Source organism: Salminus brasiliensis, chromosome 7 (genome assembly GCF_030463535.1).
Source record: "Salminus brasiliensis chromosome 7, fSalBra1.hap2, whole genome shotgun sequence".
NCBI lineage: Eukaryota > Metazoa > Chordata > Actinopteri > Characiformes > Bryconidae > Salminus > Salminus brasiliensis.
In genome coordinates this window covers 109515-122184 of record NC_132884.1, presented here as the reverse complement: position 1 = coordinate 122184, position 12670 = coordinate 109515, and the positions used below count along the sequence as shown (strand labels likewise).

Genomic DNA, 12670 nt, shown 5'->3' with positions numbered 1-12670 from the left:
TTATTATTATTATTATTATTATTATTATTATTATGCAGTGTCGACTCTCCCCTTTTGAGTCTTTGTTCGAGGTGTCCCTGCCTCGGTCACCACTGGTTTGCTCTAAAGAGGCTCGGACCTGGATCTCTGTAAAGCTGCTTAGTGACATTTGTAGTGAAAAAGCCTAAATAAATGAATCTGAATTGAAGTGAATTGTTATGGGTGTGATGTGAACAGCTGCGGACTGACTGATGCTGGTACAGTACAGTACTCTCCATCAGAAGAACTGTTCCTAACGGTTTAGTTTAGTTGCTGGAAAGGAAACGCAGGAAGTACAGTCGAGGTTCAGCAGCTGGAGAAGTTTGGGGATCACAGTAACTTTATTGGTGTTGCTCTTTCACTGCAGAGAAACTCAAAAACATCATTTCAAATCCTGAATCTCTGACTGATTCCTATCTCACGCCTCCGTCTGTATGAACTTACATATGAAGCACGGAAACATGCACCACTGCGTTAGACTACAGACTGGACTACATCCACTGTTTCCATGGAAACCAAGATACAACATTTCCATCCTTTAGTCCAGAGAGGAGCCGAAACGCTGCTTTGGGAGAACGTCCACTGATGTAGAAGGCTTGATTTATCTTCAGCGTCCGTCCGTCCGTCCGTCCATTAGTGGGAGAAGACAGACACAGATAAAGTGCTCAGTGTGATGGAGGGGGTATGGAGAAGTGTGTGTGTGGGTGTGTGTGTGGGTGTGTGTGTAAGATCAGAGGCCCAGGGATTTGCGGACGATCTGTTTGGCTAGTCGGTTGAACTGCTCTCGGTCTTCTCGCCACATTTTGGAGGCGTCTACGTTCGCCCCACTCTCGTCATTCGGCTCTGAGGAAAACAAAGGAACAGCACTGTTACCCACAATCCCTCAGTCACTACCCTGTTACCCATAGTTCCTCAGTCACAGCCCCTGTAAAGGCGGAGATGTCAGAAGCTCTGGACTGATCAAATGAATGACTTTTATTTACATATTACTGATTTAATCACCCCCAAACCCAGAGTGTGTATGCATGCTTGAGCATGCTAATGTGTGTGTGTGTGTGTATGAGTGGTTGCGTACCTGCTAGCATGCTGACCACAGACAGTAGGATTTTTTCTACGCTCTGTACTGGACTCCACCTCTCAGCGCTGCTCTCATACCCCATCGGGTCGTCCCCAGGAGCGTGTAGGATAGAGATACACACCCGACCATCAGGATAAACTACACACACACACACACACACACACACACAAAAAAGGGTCCAGTGTGAACATGATTTCATGGCCAGTATCACAGGAAGTTCTAGCTAACAATGTTCCAGACATTCTCTGTTGGATCTGCAGGTCTTAAGTGTTGATTCAATGGGGGGGGGGGGGGGGGTAGAAAGAGAGGGAGAGAGATAAACTCACTGTTGGGGTGGAACATGTCGCAGGTGAATTTCATCTTGGGGGGGCTGAGAGGGTAATCTGAGGGAAAGCTGAGAACAGCCGGGAAAACTCCCCCCTCAAAACACGTATCCTCAGGACCCCTGAGAGTGCGAGAGAGAGAGAGAGAGAGAGAGAGAGAGAGAGAGAGAGAGAGAGAGAGATCAATTATTATTATTATTATTATTATTATTATTATTACAGGCTGATAAAAGTGAAATAATGTCTGATCTCTATGATCTCTGCTGCACTCTCTCATACAGATCATCATCATCATCATCATCATCATCATCACTGCAGTATGAGATAAACAGAGCTGCTGGTTCAGACTGATCTTCTCTCTCGGGCCTCGTCCACACCTCTCCAAACAGCTCCTCTGGACATCTCTCCCCCTACACCAGAACACAGAACCTGCTCCAAAACATTCGCAAGAGCAGGCCAGCCCAGAAGGGGGCGATAGTACCTCACAAAGCTTCAAGTCAAAGAGCTTAAGAGAAGCATTGCGTAACGTCCAGAACCCAGCCGGACCGAGGCAGAGTGGATCCACTGACAGTGTGAAGATCAAACAGCCGAATCTGAAAGAATCTTTTAGATCTAAATCATCTTTTGAAGAAAAAAGATGAACAGTGTGTGCGCTGCCATGGCGACGCCTGTCTCTGAAGTTACCACACACTCCTGATCAGGCGCAGGAGTTTATCTGGTCAATTCCCTCTAGGGTTAATGATGATGATGATGATGATGATGTCAGATCCGTCACTGTTCATATCTGCAGTCGGGCCGACCCCTGATTGGATGAGAGGAAACAGCAAGGTGAGAGTAGACTTACATGATCAGCGCCTCCCACTCAAAGAAGTTCTCCTCATTTACCGGACCTGCAACACACACACACACACACACACACACACACACACACTCTCTCTTTAGTGTTCACTCGTCCGATTAGTTCTCAAGTAAGAGTGAAGCTGCAGGTGCGAGTTTACCTGCGACGATTCCCTCTGGAGGGTTCAGAGTCAGCTCTGATGAGAGAACACACACACACACACACACACACACACACACACACACACACACCCCTAATGTTATATAGAGCTAATTACAGGTAGACACTGCTGAGACAGTTTTAACAGGATTCGTCACTGAATAATAACTTGTACTCCTCTATAAAGTGTGAATTAGAATCATCGTTTAGTCTCGAACAGAGAAACAGGATTAGAATCACAATAATTAAAAAATAAAAAATAATAACTACAATAATAAACCCTGGCCTGTAGCCTAGCGCTAAGCTAGCGCAACATCAACCCGTTTCTACTTAAACATCGTGCTTCAGCTTACTTTAAGCTTCATTTTCAGTTGAATAAAACGTTTACAGACCCTTTCTGTCTAAAATGGATCATTAAAGCGGGTCAGTTTCTCACTTTAACAACAATAAACAGATGACCGAGGCATTAGCGCTGCCGGCTAATAGCGGCTAGCTCCCTGATGAAGCCCGAATCTTCGCTTTTTAAACACACCGCCCTGATTCAGCTCCCTATCGGGGATCGATAACAGGTCTCCTTACGTTTATATTCAGCCATTAATCTTTTTAGAGCAGTTCCAGCCATCGCGGCCTGTTCTGTCTGCGCAGCCCGGTCCGCTCACAGCTGCAGTACCAGCTCTCACTCACAGGGGGCGCCTCACACTGCCTCACAGAGCACCATCGATATCTGCGCAGTCTGACTGAGAAAACCATAAACCTGCACTGCGCCCCCTGCTGTTCATCTGCGTTTCACTTTATTTTATACAGATACAGCGAATTAAGCACACAGTCATTAATGAATAAAGTTCGAAATGTAACTGAATAAAATACTTTGTTGAACTAAATTAAGCATAAATTTCAATCTAAAACTGCATCGATGAAGCTTTCTTTTTTAAACAGTGAAGATCTTTAAACACTACACTGTCACATCGCAGAAGATAAAATAAGATAAAATAAGATAAGATAAGATAAGATAAGATAGTCCTTTATTAGTCCCGCAGTGGGGAAATTCTCAGTGTAACAGCAGAAAGGGATAGCAGGACACTCAGTTACAAAAATTTACATAAATAAATAATTTACACTATATACACAATATAAATAAGAATTAAAAAAGCAATAAACAATATTATTTACAGCAAAAGACTCTTAATTGCACATGGGGGTGGGATATTGCACATAGTATTCCCTGAACATGAACATGTGTGTGTAGTTTAAGTGTGTGTGTGTGTGTGTGTGTGTGTGTGTGTGTGTAGTGTAAGTGTGTGTGTGTGTGTGTGGTTAAGTGTGTGTGTGTGTGTGTAGTGTAAGTGTGTGTGTATGTGTGTGTGTGTGTGTGTGTAGTTAAGTGTGTGTGTATGTGGTCCGCTGGGAGCAGTGCTGGTTGTGCAGTCTGACGGCAGCAGGAAGGAAGGACCTGTGATACCCCTCCTTCACACACTTGGGGGGAAGCAGCCGGTCACTAGAGGAGCTGCCCAGTGCTGCCAGAGTCTCATGCATGGGGTGGGAGCTGTTCTCCAGCATGGCTGTCATCCTCCTGTCTCCCACCACCTGCACTGGGTCCTGAGCCCTGTGTATAAACCAGCTTTGTTTCTTTGAGTTGATTTTATGGACTTGCAGCATTTTTTGGTGCAAAATAACAAAAAGTAAATATTTATTCTCTATTTATAAATATTTATACTCTAATAAATTATTTATTGTGTATTATGGAACCTAGTGACCACTGTTTGACTGTAAGCCATTTTAGTTCTCTGTAGAAAAACATCAAATGTGTCTATAATCGGTCACAGTGCACCTGTTAACCTTAAGACCTCAGACTGGTGAAAACACCCTTACTGACCGTTCCGGCGGTACTTTAATGAGAGACTTTTATTTTGTACAGGTTCCGCCCGCAGCGCGTTCTTCCCGGAAGAGCGGTTCTAACAGCGCTGGATCCATGGCAACAGTAGCGGAGCTAAAGTGCGGTGAGCTTCATTTTATTAAAATATCTGGTTGGTCAGAAAGTGCGGAGCTGCAGCACAGAGCTCTCTGATTTCGGAGGCTGGAGGGCAGCAGATAGCTTAGCCAGCTGAGTGGAGTAAAGGTGGAGCAGCGCGCAGTAAAGGTGGAGCGGAAAGTCACGAAGCCGCTTAAACAAAGAACCTTTTCTTCTCCTCCGTTCAGTTAAAGTCAAGTTCCAGAGATTTTCCGTGAAATGATCGTTTATACAGCAGCTCCTACAGCTCCTACAGCTCCTACACCTACAGCTCCTACACCTCCTACACCTACAGCTCCTACACCTCCTACACCTACACCTCCTACAGCTCCTACACCTCCTACACCTACAGCTCCTACACCTCCTACACCTACAGCTCCTACACCTCCTACAGCTCCTACACCTCCTATAGCTCCTACAGCTCCTACACCTCCTATAGCTCCTATAGCTCCTACAGCTCCTACACCTACAGCTCCTACACCTCCTATAGCTCCTACACCTCCTACAGCTCCTATAGCTCATACAGCTCCTACAGCTCCTATAGCTCCCACACCTCCTACACCTCCTACAGCTCCTACACCTCCTACAGCTCCCACACCTCCTACAGCTCCTACAGCTCCTACACCTCCTACAGCTCCTACACCTCCTACACCTACAGCTCCTACACCTCCTACACCTACAGCTCCTACAGCTCCTACACCTCCTACAGCTCCTACACCTCCTACACCTACAGCTCCTACACCTCCTACAGCTCCCACACCTCCTATAGCTCCTACACCTACAGCTTCTACACCTCCTACAGCTCCTACACCTCCTACAGCTCCTACACCTCCTATAGCTCCTACAGCTCCTACACCTCCTACACCTACAGCTCCTACACCTCCTACAGCTCCTACAGCTCCCACACCTCCTATAGCTCCTACACCTCCTACACCTACAGCTCCTACACCTCATACAGCTCCTACACCTCCTACACCTCCTATAGCTCCTACACCTCCTACACCTACAGCTCCTACACCTCCTACACCTACAGCTCCTACAGCTCCTACACCTCCTACAGCTCCTACAGCTCCCACACCTCCTATAGCTCCTACAGCTCCTACACCTCCTACAGCTCCTACACCTCCTACTCCTACACCTCCTACAGCTCCTACACCTACAGCTCCTACACCTCCTACACCTCCTATAGCTCCTACACCTCCTACAGCTCCTACACCTCCTACAGCTCCTACACCTCCTACAGTTCCTACACCTCCTACAGCTCCTACAGCTCCTACACCTACAGCTCCTACACCTCCTATAGCTCCTACAGCTCCTACACCTCCTACAGCTCCTACACCTACAGCTCCTACACCTCCTATAGCTCCTACACCTCCTACACCTACAGCTCCTACACCTCCTATAGCTCCTACACCTCCTACACCTCCTACAGCTCCCACAGCTCCCACAGCTCCTATAGCTCCTACACCTCCTATAGCTCCCACAGCTCCTATAGCTCCTACACCTCCTATAGCTCCTACAGCTCCCACACCTCCTATAGCTCCTACAGCTCATACAGCTCCTACACCTCCTATAGCTCCTACACCTCCTATAGCTCCTACACCTCCTACAGCTCCTATAGCTCCTACACCTCCTACAGCTCCTACACCTCTCACACCTCCTACAGCTCCTATAGCTCCTACACCTCCTACAGCTCCTATAGCTCCTACACCTCCTACACCTCTCACACCTCCTACAGCTCCTACACCTCCCACAGCTCCTACACCTACAGCTCCTACACCTCCTATAGCTCCTACACCTCCTACACCTACAGCTCCTACACCTCCTATAGCTCCTACACCTCCTACACCTCCTACAGCTCCCACAGCTCCCACAGCTCCTATAGCTCCTACACCTCCTATAGCTCCCACAGCTCCTATAGCTCCTACACCTCCTATAGCTCCTACAGCTCCCACACCTCCTATAGCTCCTACAGCTCATACAGCTCCTACACCTCCTATAGCTCCTACACCTCCTATAGCTCCTACACCTCCTACAGCTCCTATAGCTCCTACACCTCCTACAGCTCCTACACCTCTCACACCTCCTACAGCTCCTATAGCTCCTACACCTCCTACAGCTCCTATAGCTCCTACACCTCCTACACCTCTCACACCTCCTACAGCTCCTACACCTCCCACAGCTCCTACACCTCTCACAGCTCCTACACCTCTCACAGCTCCTACACCTCCTACAGCTCCTACACCTCCTACAGCTCATACAGCTCCTACAGCTCCTACACCTCTCACACCTCCTACAGCTCCTACACCTCTCACAGCTCCTACACCTCCTATAGCTCCCACAGCTCCTACACCTCCTATAGCTCCTACAGCTCATACAGCTCCTACACCTCCTATAGCTCCTACAGCTCATACAGCTCCTGCACCTCCTACAGCTCCTACAGCTCATACAGCTCCTACACCTCCTATAGCCCCTACACCTCCTACAGCTCCTACAGCTCCTATAGCTCCTACACCTCCTACACCTCCTACAGCTCCTACACCTCTCACACCTCCTACAGCTCCTACACCTCTCACAGCTCCTACACCTCCTATAGCTCCCACAGCTCCTACACCTCCTATAGCTCCTACAGCTCATACAGCTCCTACACCTCCTATAGCTCCTACACCTCCTATAGCTCCTACACCTCCCACAGCTCCTACAGCTTCTACACCTCCCACACCTCCTACAGCTTCTACACCTCCCACACCTCCTACAGCTCCTACACCTCTCACACCTCCTACAGCTCCTACAGCTCCTACACCTCCTACACCTACAGCTCCTACACCTCTCACAGCTCCTACAGCTCCTACACCTCCTACAGCTCCTATAGCTCCTACAGCTCCTACACCTCTCACAGCTCCTACACCTCCTACAGCTCCTACACCTCTCACAGCTCCTACACCTCTCACAGCTCCTACAGCTCCTATAGCTCCTACAGCTCCCACAGCTCCTACACCTCCTACACCTACAGCTCCTACACCTCTCACAGCTCCTACAGCTCCTACACCTCTCACAGCTCCTACAGCTCTCACAGCTCCTACACCTCCTATAGCTCCTACACCTCCTACAGCTCCTATAGCTCCTACACCTCCTACACCTCTCACACCTCCTACAGCTCCTACACCTCCCACAGCTCCTACACCTCTCACAGCTCCTACACCTCTCACAGCTCCTACACCTCCCACAGCTCCCACAGCTCCCACAGCTCCTACACCTCCTACAGCTCCTACAGCTCCTACACCTCTCACACCTCCTACAGCTCCTACACCTCTCACAGCTCCTACACCTCCTATAGCTCCCACAGCTCCTACACCTCCTATAGCTCCTACAGCTCATACAGCTCCTACACCTCCTATAGCTCCTACAGCTCATACAGCTCCTGCACCTCCTACAGCTCCTACAGCTCATACAGCTCCTACACCTCCTATAGCCCCTACACCTCCTACAGCTCCTACACCTCCTACAGCTCCTACACCTCTCACACCTCCTACAGCTCCTACACCTCTCACAGCTCCTACACCTCCTATAGCTCCCACAGCTCCTACACCTCCTATAGCTCCTACAGCTCATACAGCTCCTACACCTCCTATAGCTCCTACACCTCCTATAGCTCCTACACCTCCCACAGCTCCTACAGCTTCTACACCTCCCACACCTCCTACAGCTCCTACACCTCTCACACCTCCTACACCTCCTACAGCTCCTACACCTCCTACACCTACAGCTCCTACACCTCTCACAGCTCCTACAGCTCCTACACCTCCTACAGCTCCTATAGCTCCTACAGCTCCTACACCTCTCACAGCTCCTACACCTCCTACAGCTCCTACACCTCTCACAGCTCCTACACCTCTCACAGCTCCTACACCTCCTACAGCTCCTATAGCTCCTACAGCTCCCACAGTTCCTACACCTCCTACACCTACAGCTCCTACACCTCTCACAGCTCCTACAGCTCCTACACCTCTCACAGCTCCTACAGCTCTCACAGCTCCTACAGCTCCTACAGCTCTCACAGCTCCTACAGCTCCTGCAGCTCCTACACCTCCTACACCTCTCACAGCTCTCACAGCTCCTACAGCTCCCACACCTCCCACACCTCTCACACCTCCTACAGCTCCTACACCTCCCACAGCTCCTACACCTCCCACAGCTCCTACACCTCCTACAGCTTCCACACCTCCTACACCTCCCACACCTCCTACAGCTCCTACACCTCCTACAGCTCCTACAGCTCTCACAGCTCCTACTGCTCCTACACCTCTCACAGCTCCTACAGCTCCCACAGCTCCTACACCTCTCACAGCTCCTACACCTCTCACAGCTCCTACACCTCTCACAGCTCCTACAGCTCCCACAGCTCCTACACCTCTCACACCTCCTACACCTCCTACACCTCCTACAGCTCCTACACCTCTCACAGCTCCTACAGCTCCTACACCTCTCACAGCTCCTACACCTCCTACAGCTCCCACAGCTCCTACAGCTCCTACAGCTCTCACAGCTCTCACAGCTCCTACACCTCCTACAGCTCCTACACCTCTCACAGCTCCTACACCTCCTACACCTCCTACAGCTCCTACAGCTCTCACAGCTCCTACAGCTCCTACAGCTCCTACACCTCTCACAGCTCCTACAGCTCCTACACCTCTCACACCTCCTACAGCTCCCACAGCTCCTACAGCTCCTACAGCTCCTACACCTCTCACAGCTCCTACACCTCCTACAGCTCCCACAGCTCCTACAGCTCCTACAGCTCTCACACCTCCTACAGCTCTCACACCTCCTACACCTCTCACAGCTCCTACACCTCCCACAGCTCCTACAGCTCCTACACCTCTCACAGCTCCTACACCTCCCACAGCTCCCACAGCTCCTACAGCTCCTACAGCTCCTACAGCTCTCACAGCTCCTACACCTCTCACAGCTCCTACACCTCCTACAGCTCCTACACCTCTCACAGCTCCTACACCTCTCACACCTCCTACACCTCTCACACCTCCTACAGCTCCTACACCTCCTATAGCTCCTACACCTCCTATAGCTCCTATAGCTCCTACACCTCCTACAGCTCCCACAGCTCCCACAGCTCCTACACCTCCTACAGCTCTCACAGCTCCTACACCTCACAGCTCCTACAGCTCCTACACCTCTCACAGCTCCTACACCTCCCACAGCTCCTACAGCTCTCACAGCTCCTACAGCTCCCACACCTCCTACACCTCTCACAGCTCCTACAGCTCCTACACCTCCCACAGCTCCTACACCTCCTACAGCTCCCACACCTCCTACAGCTCTCACAGCTCCTACACCTCCTACAGCTCCTACACCTCTCACAGCTCCTACACCTCCTACAGCTCCTACACCTCTCACAGTTCCTACACCTCTCACAGCTCCTACAGCTCTCACACCTCCTACACCTCCTACAGCTCCTACAGCTCCTAAACCTCTCACACCTCCTACAGCTCCTACACCTCTCACAGCTCCTACACCTCCTACAGCTCCTACACCTCTCACAGCTCCTACAGCTCCTACACCTCCCACACCTCCTACAGCTCCTACACCTCCCACAGCTCTCACAGCTCCTACACCTCCTACAGCTCTCACAGCTCCTACACCTCCCACAGCTCTCACAGCTCCTACACCTCCTACAGCTCCCACAGCTCCCACAGCTCCCACACCTCCTACAGCTCCTACAGCTCCCACAGCTCCTACAGCTCCTACACCTCTCACACCTCTCACAGCTCTCAAAGCTCCCACAGCTCCTACACCTCTCACACCTCTCAGCTCCCACAGCTCCTACAGCTCCTACACCTCTCACAGCTCCTACACCTCCTACAGCTCCCACAGCTCCTACACCTCCTACAGCTCCTACAGCTCTCACAGCTCCTACACCTCTCACAGCTCCTACACCTCCTACAGCTCCTACACCTCTCACAGCTCCTACAGCTCCTACACCTCCTACAGCTCCTACACCTCTCACACCTCCTACAGCTCCTACACCTCCTATAGCTCCTACACCTCCTATAGCTCCTATAGCTCCCACAGCTCCTACAGCTCTCACAGCTCCTACAGCTCCCACACCTCCTACACCTCTCACAGCTCCTACAGCTCCTACACCTCCCACAGCTCCTACACCTCCTACAGCTCCCACACCTCCTACAGCTCTCACAGCTCCTACACCTCCTACAGCTCCTACACCTCTCACAGCTCCTACACCTCCTACAGCTCCTATACCTCTCACAGTTCCTACACCTCTCACAGCTCCTACACCTCCTACAGCTCCTACAGCTCTCACACCTCCTACACCTCCTACAGCTCCTAAACCTCTCACACCTCCTACAGCTCCTACACCTCTCACAGCTCCTACACCTCCTACACCTCTCACAGCTCCTACACCTCCCACAGCTCCTACACCTCCCACAGCTCCCACAGCTCCCACACCTCCCACAGCTCCCACAGCTCCCACAGCTCTCACAGCTCTCACGCCTCTCACACCTCCCACAGCTCCCACAGCTCCTACACCTCCTACACCTCCTACACCTCCTACAGCTCCTACACCTCTCACACCTCTCAAAGCTCCCACAGCTCCTACACCTCTCACACCTCTCACACCTCTCAGCTCCCACAGCTCCTACACCTCTCACACCTCTCAGCTCCCACAGCTCCCACAGCTCCCACAGCTCTCACAGCTCCCACAGCTCTCACAGCTCCCACAAACCTCCTCCATTCCCCAAATACAGAAACTAGTTACATATACATAATTAAACTTCCCCAAAGATGAAGAGGTGGATTGTTGTATTTACAGTTGGACACATTGGGTTTTCTCTTTATCCAGATCTTTGTTTTGTTACGTGTGTTTCTGCTGCAGCCCTGCGGGAGGCGCTGGAGGCGCGGGGTGTTTTGGGGCAGCTGAAGGCCCGGATTCGGGCTGAAGTCTTTCAGGCGCTGGACGACCATAGTGAGGTGCGACCTCCCCTGACCCACGAGAACCTGCTGATTAACGAACTGATCCGTGAATATCTGGAGTTCAATAAGTACCGATACACGGCATCTGTACTGACCGCAGGTGAGCTGAGCGGGGTGCTATACCTGGGTCATCACTAAAGGCTGGGCGATATATATATATATATAAATGTCTAAAATACCACCTCACTGTGAATAGCAGACAGAACGGTCGCGTAAGTCCTTCATTTGGGTTTATTTTGTGTTTAATTCAGATTTAGGGAAATTAATTTAGTGTTGCCAAATATTTGAGAAACTCGCCCAGTGCAGTAATTTATAGTGGTGACGCGTGATCGGATCCCCTGATCTCTGATCTGCTGTTCCACTGCTCTGCAGAGCCCAGAGCTGGAGTTCTGTGCTGAAAGTGTTGAATGCGTTTCAGAGTCGGGTCAGCCTGAGGCTCCACTGGACCGGCGGTTCTTGGCGAGCGAGCTGAACGTTGTGGAAGAGCCGAGTGCCGCAGCAGTGTGAGTATTAGCGCTCCACATGTTCATGTTCAATTCAGGATTTTATTCCTCTGGAACCGCTGCTCAAGATTCTCCTTGTCCAGCTTCTTGTCTGGGGTTCCGGCTTCTCTACAGATCAGTCAGAGCTTCAGACAGACTGGGCTTTACAGCTGAGTTCATCTGCGTCTCCAGTGCTGCGTCTCAGGACTGAATGTGTTCCTGTGTGTTTTACAGTCCTCTGCTCTATGGCCTGCTCTCCCACTTCCTAAACAGCACAGAGAGGGGGGAGCTTTCCCTCAGGACCCCCCCGGACCCCCACCACCATCTTCCTCACCAAGCTGCTGAGGGTGATCGAGAGAGCTGATAAACACTCGCAGGTTGACAAGAACATTCACAGCTTTGCTTCTCCGACCTGTTTGATGAAACCTCTTCAGGACTGTGGATCCGTCAGAGACTCTACTGCAGGAGCTGAATGTCAAATGTGAGATAGTGAGTCAGATCAGATGAGATCAGATCAGTGAGTTACTGTTTACATCTTACACCTAAAGTGGCCAAACAGCTCCACTAAACATGGGTTTGCCTTGATTGCAGTGTGTGTGTGTGTGTGTGTGTGTGTGTGTGTGTGTGTGTGTGTGTGTGCGTGCGCGTGCGCGTGTGCAGGTAATGTGGTGTTTATCAGTGTATTCTGACAGATGGTCAGTTTTAATCCTGTTTTGTATTTTATCCTATTAAAGCTTTTGTTGCCAAACAGAA

At 50.6% G+C, this 12670-nt stretch overlaps 2 protein-coding genes across 3 annotated transcripts; one reads left to right on the top strand and one right to left on the bottom strand.

The window, feature by feature from the left end:
• Positions 1 to 340: 340 nt before the first annotated feature.
• ube2g2 (ubiquitin-conjugating enzyme E2G 2 (UBC7 homolog, yeast)) lies at positions 341 to 3120 on the bottom strand. Its single transcript, XM_072683255.1, has 6 exons — positions 2996 to 3120; positions 2418 to 2453; positions 2264 to 2309; positions 1423 to 1541; positions 1094 to 1234; positions 341 to 861 (listed from the first exon to the last, which is right to left on the bottom strand). Exons 1-6 carry the CDS (start codon positions 3036 to 3038, stop codon positions 749 to 751), a joined length of 498 nt encoding a protein of 165 aa, XP_072539356.1. The 5' UTR covers positions 3039 to 3120; the 3' UTR covers positions 341 to 748.
• Positions 2009 to 12670, top strand: cep20 (centrosomal protein 20). Of its 2 annotated transcripts, none has more exons than XM_072683253.1 (5): positions 2009 to 2247; positions 4332 to 4413; positions 11338 to 11535; positions 11854 to 11938; positions 12152 to 12670. In XM_072683253.1, the coding sequence occupies exons 1-5, from the start codon at positions 2158 to 2160 to the stop codon at positions 12279 to 12281; spliced, it is 585 nt and encodes a 194-aa protein (XP_072539354.1). In that variant the 5' UTR covers positions 2009 to 2157; the 3' UTR covers positions 12282 to 12670. The 2 variants fall into 2 exon arrangements, with proteins under 2 accessions (XP_072539354.1, XP_072539355.1); XM_072683254.1 differs by lacking the exon at positions 2009 to 2247 and adding an exon at positions 3796 to 4095.